The sequence below is a fragment of the Lithobates pipiens genome, unplaced genomic scaffold (assembly GCF_037356315.1).
Source record: "Lithobates pipiens isolate NorthernLeopardFrog02 unplaced genomic scaffold, aLitPip1_a1.2 Scaffold_1, whole genome shotgun sequence".
Taxonomy (NCBI): Eukaryota; Metazoa; Chordata; class Amphibia; order Anura; family Ranidae; genus Lithobates; species Lithobates pipiens.
In genome coordinates, this window is record NW_027507685.1 from 223,307,775 (window position 1) to 223,313,774 (window position 6,000).

Here is a 6,000-nt window from a genome sequence, read left to right on the forward strand (position 1 = left end):
CTTCTTTTTCGCAAGACGATTGGGTATCCCTTTTACCACTTGCCGAGTTTGCCTACAATAACTCTGTTCATTCTGCAACTAATCAATCTCCCTTTTTTGCGAACTATGGTTTTCACCCTCAGTTCTTATCAGCCAATATCCCAGAATGCACGGTTCCAGCAGCTCAAGAAACTTTGAACTTTTTCTGCACCAATAACAAGTTGCTTCAAGAAACGATGGCAAGAACCCAAGAGCGCAACAAAGCAGTTTTTGACAGAAAGAGGAAAGGGGAGCTCGATCTAAAACCCGGAGATTTGGTTTGGTTATCTACTCTGAATCTAAAATTAACATGCCCATCTAGGAAACTGGGCCCAAAATTTGTGGGTCCTTTCCCAATCACCAGGAAGATTAATAATGTGGCTTATGAACTGAAATTACCAGAATCGCTGCGTATTCACCCGGTGTTTCATGTGTCCCTCTTAAGACCTTCAATCCAGGATCCCTTCACTGATCGGAACGTGGGCCCTCCTGAACCTGTGCTTATTAATGGTGAAGAAGAGTTTGAAGTAGAAGCAATTCTGGATTGCAGAAAGAGACGCAACCAGGTCCAGTATCTGGTAAAGTGGAAGGGGTATGGTCCTGAAGAGAACTCCTGGGAACCAGAGACTGGCATCCACGCTAAGAGGTTGGTTCTGGCATTTAAAAGATCTCACCCAGGTAGGATGTCCCAGTTGGGCATCCGGAGGCTGCCCATTGGGGGGGGGCAATGTCAGGAAGATCCTCCTCACGGACGTCTGAGCGGCGAAAGTCGCAGAAGATCTTTTACCCAGTTTCAGGAGTGTTACCGCGATCAGCGGTGCGCGCGTGCGCGTGCGCGCGCGCCCGTTTGACGCAAATTGGCGCCAATAGCGCTATTTAAACTGGAGCCATGCTTCAGTGCTTTGCTGCCTGATCAACAGCGTTCCTGTGCTTCCTGGTGATCCGTATCTGAACCTGAACCTGAACCTGAACCTGTACCTGTACCTGTATCCTGATCCGTATCGAACCCGGCTTGTTCCCGACTCTGCTGTTTGCTGCCTGCCCCCCCGACTTTGGCTTTGTACCCGACTACTCTTCTGGATTTCGTTTCTGTACCTGATCTGCCCGCCGGTGCCTGACCTGGACTGTTACATCATCCGTCAACTGTAAGTTGCTTGCTGTTGTACTACAGGACACCTCCCAGTCCTCCGCAATATTTGGCTGTACTCCTTCTGCGTTTGTAGCCTTCTACCTCTGGCTGCAGACTACTGGACTCTTCCACTTCCGCTTATCCATTGCACCTGCATCCGTTGTTGGACTACAATACCCCTCCGTTGTTTGTCACTTCCTGCAATCACTTGTATGCCGTTGCTGGACTACAGGAACCCTTCTGCTGTCTGCTGAACCTTATCTCACCTTTGCCTGCATTCTGACACTGGACTACAATACACCTCCTCCATCAACGGTCTTCTGCCTCTACCACCTGCTATCCAGTCAGGCACTTGTGCCCCTCTGTGCTCCTGAGCCCCTGTCACCACTACCAGGGTCTCTCGAGTCAGAGGTCTACGAGAGGCCACTCCCTGCACTCCGGGCTCTGCTTAAAGGTACGTGACAGTTGCCAACCTATTTTTTTTACTGACAAAACTTGGAAAATTTGCTGGCAGAGCAGATTTTTTACGGACATCCTGAAATACAATATGTAAATATTAAGAATGCTGAGAAAAAGTCATCTGCCAACTTTACAATGAAAAATGCTAAGCACAGTGACAAAATGTGAATATGACTAGGATAATGAAAGGCCCGGGGCACCCATGGATGAAGCAGAACAATAAGTTCTGCAACATGCTACATACACCACAGCATTCAGTATGCATGGCCAGATTTTGCCTAACAGTGGGAGGGGGCTTAAACTGGAGTCATTAAACAGAATTTATACTTGTACCAGAATGGTACTTGTACCCACAACATATTCCTATTTACTGTACTGCATCTGACAGCCTCAAAGACAAAATATAAGCCTCAGGACAATTGATCATTTTTTTAATAATTAAACATTTCCATTGCATCATGCACACTAAAAGGACTGACTGACTGAGTCTACCTTAATTAAAACCAGCACTGTTGGGACAATGAACACCTTGGTCAAGACTATGTCAGATGGTCCGGGGCTTACGTGGTCCGGGGCTTACGTGGTTAAAAACCCCTCTAACTTTTTGGCCATCTTTACTCCCAGCAGATCTGCACCCTCCTCATTTAGGTGCAGTCCGTCCCTTCTATAGTACTGGTGACCAACTGAGAAGTCAGCCCAGTCCTCCAGGAACCCAAAGTTAGTTCAAAACTAAAGTTAAATTATTGAAAGGGTATTGGAATAAACTACCAACAGAGGTAGTGAGACAGTCAACAGTAAATGGCTTCAAACATGCTTGGGATAAACAGAGATCTATACTCGGACAACAGAGTTAATGGAAAAATAAAACAAACAAACCGCCCCCACCCCCCAAACAAAAACAAAAAAAACAATGGGCAGACTCGATGGACTACTCAGTCTTTTTCTGCCATCACTTTTCTATGTTCTTTGTAACATTATAAGAAAAAATAAATAAATAAAACATGGTAAGAAACGATTTCATGCAAAATAGATTACAAGGTCATTAACCACCTCCCACCCAGGTGCTGCACATATACGGCCAGGTGGGCGCTTCCTCCTTCTGAGTGGATGTTCAGGAACGTCCCTCAGAAGGAGGGGGATCACGTGCGCACGTGCCCATGCAGTGGCATGATCCAGATGCGCTCGTGTCACCCGGCTCATCTCCGATCGGCAGGAGGGCTCTGTGATTGGCCCTCTTGATCACATGACGGCTGTGTCCAATCACAGCTGTCATGTGATGTAAATAGATAGCCGGTTGCTAGGCGATCAGCTCTCCTCTCCTCACACAGAAGTTGTCAGTGAGGAGAGGAGAGTGGATCACTGAAGCCAGCCGCTGATCAGTGAGTATGAGCTTTTTTTTACACACTGATCACTGGCTCAGTGTCCCCACACATGTCCCCAAACAATGTAAACACACAATGTCCCCAAAATAGTGTCCCCAAAACACTGTCCCCACATACATGTCCCCACACACATGTAATATGTAACAGTAAAATCATATGTCCCAATGATCATCTGCACACATATGTCCGTGATCACCTGTGCACATCTGTACATGATCATCTGCACACATATGTCCATGATCACCTGCGCACATCTGTACATGATCATTTGCGTACATATGTCCGTGATCATCTGCGCACAATTATTATACACTTAACAGGATTTTTTTTTACAAAAGACATGTAGCAGAATACATTTTGGCTTAAATTTATGACAAAATTAGATTTTATTGGATTTCTTTTAAAACAGAAAGTAGAAAATATTGTTTTTTTGTTTTTTTTATTTCCGCTCTTATTTTCGCTTATATCGCAAGAAAATAAAAAAAATATTTGTGAATAAATACCACCAAAAGAAAGCTCTATTTGTGTTAACAAAATGATAAAAATTTAATTTGGGTACAGCGTTTGCATGGCCGTGCAATTCTTATTGAAAGTGCGAAAGCGCTGAAAACTGAAAATTGACCTGGGAAGGAAAGGGGTTAAAGTGCCCAGTGTTGCCCAGTTCCCGGTATTGAAGCAATTAAATAGTGGATGTGTATGAATTATTTTTGGAGGATAAAGATGTTGTTTAGTGTCACTTTAAATTTGCAGAAACATGTTTGTTCCCTTCACAGGTCATGCTAAATTCTTTTCACTTCCAAAATTGACAAAACAAAATGTGACCGGCTACATGGCTATCTGTTAGGACATTCATAGAAGACTAAAGGCAGTAAGAAAAATGTCAGTATGGTACAGAAGGCAATGATTCTATAGAAGTATAGACAGTTGTACGTACCTGCAGAGAGTATAGACACCAGGAGGAGGGTGAGAAAACAGCTGCCCATTGTGCAATGTGTACCCACGCTGTGCCCCATTCCAGCTTGTTGTATTTGTGAGTATAGAGGATTGCTGTGAGGGCGAGAGGACGATTGCCCTGGCTGTGCTGAGAGAGGTACACCCACAGGGAGGAGAGCAGAGGACGGCCACTATAGACACCCAGTGCAACTGACACTTCTAACACTCATATCATTATGTATCATAACAGAAACTCTCCAATCACTCCTTTGTGTTCTTAAAGGGATATTAAACCCAAAGGCAAACATTTATTATATTGCAGCTTACCAATTTTATCTGGTAGATGCATTAGCTTTCTTTCTTCTATTTTAACCTGGTGATCCGGTGTTCTGTCGATTTGTGCCCTTCGTTGAAAAGTGCACGCGCATGCGCAGAACGGAAGGTCCCTCCAGCTGATCTCCCGATGGCACATGCACACATCGTAGGAGGCTATTTTTCTTTGGGAGATACCATTTGAAGGGCACAATTGAAAGCTATGCAAAGAGCGAAGGGACACCGTAGTTCTCAGATTGAGCCTCTCTGTTACAGGGCAGGTTTTGTCTGTGTTGCAACCCGCCCTTAGACACAAGCAAAAGCTGCCCTTAGACACAGGCAAAAACTGCCCTTAGACACAGGCAAAACCCGCCCTTAGAAACAAGCAAAAGCTGCCCTTAGACACCGGCAAAACTTGCCCTTAGACACTGGCAAAACCCGCCCTTAGACACAGGCAAAAGCCGCCCTTAGACACCGGCAAAAGCCACCCTTAGACACAGGCAAAAGCCGCTCTTAGACACCGGCAAAAGCCACCCTTAGACACAGGCAAAAGCCGCTCTTAGACACAGGCATAAGCTGCCCTTAGACACAGGCAAAAGCCGCCCTTAGACACAGACAAAAGCCACCCTTAGACACAGGCAAAAGCCGCTCTTAGACACAGGCAAAAGCCGCCCTTAGACACAGGCAAAAGCCACCCTTGGACACAGGCAAAAGCCACCCTTGGACACAGGCAAAAGCCGCCCTTAGACACAGGCAAAAGCCGCCCTTAGACACAGGCAAAATCCGCCCTTAGACACAGGCAAAAACCGCCCTTAGACACAGGCAAAAGCCGCCCTTAGACACAGGCAAAGGCTGCCCTTAGACACAGGCAAAAGCCGCCCTTAGACACAGGCAAAGGCTGCCCTTAGACACAGGCAAAAGCCGCCCTTAGACACAGGCAAAAGCCGCCCTTAGACACAGGTAAAAGCCGCCCTTAGACACAGGCAAAAGCCGCCTTTAGACACAGGCAAAAGCCGCCCTTAGACACAGGCAAAAGCTGCCCTTAGACACTGGCAAATGCTGCCCTTAGACACAGACAAAAGCTGCCCTTAGACAGTGACACAGGCAAAAGCCGCTGTTCAACACACTGAACCCACCCTGCGACTCACATACCTCCAAACATTTTGAGATGGGAATGAGGGACACCTACTAGCAAAGGAGAAATACCCCCCAAAAAAAGATGAATTAAATGCACAAGTGCTTTTTTTTACCACTACTATTCATTTATTATTCATTGGCTTTTAAGATGTACAAATGCATTTAGAAATTGGATGAAAGGTTTAGCACTGGGAAACATTTTTTGAAAAATAAAAAGTGCATTTTGTATACCTCTATATAGATCTAGCCAAAATGAGGGACACATGAGGAGGAAAGAGGGACAGAGGGACATTGCTCCAAATCAGGGACAGTTGGGAGGTATGCACTCAGACAAAACCGGACCTTAAGCACACTCTAAACCTGCGCCGCAACAGTGAGGCACAATATGACAAATACGGTGTTCCTTCTGCTGTTTGCATAGTATTCAATTGTGGCCGTCAAATAGTATCTCCCATTGAGAAAAAGCCTCCTACAATGTGCGCATGCGCTATGGTCACGTCACGCCAGCTGGTGGGCAAATTAGCTGGAGTGCCCTTCCATTCTGCGCATGCATGGGCACTTTTTGGCAGAGGGAGAAAATCGACAGAACACAGGCCAATATGTCTGTTGTTTTTCAACAGAACAAGCAGA

At 45.8% G+C, this 6,000-nt stretch overlaps 1 protein-coding gene across 1 annotated transcript in view; it reads right to left on the reverse strand.

Moving 5' to 3' along the window:
• Nucleotides 1–4,112, reverse strand: part of LOC143983551 (complement C2-like) — an 81,970-nt gene extending 77,858 nt beyond the window's left edge. The window contains exon 1 of the mRNA XM_077483357.1: nucleotides 3,923–4,112. Within this exon, the coding sequence (XP_077339483.1) occupies nucleotides 3,923–4,001 (79 nt within the window). The 5' untranslated portion in view covers nucleotides 4,002–4,112. The remainder of the gene's footprint in view (nucleotides 1–3,922) is intronic.
• Nucleotides 4,113–6,000: the final 1,888 nt, after the last annotated feature.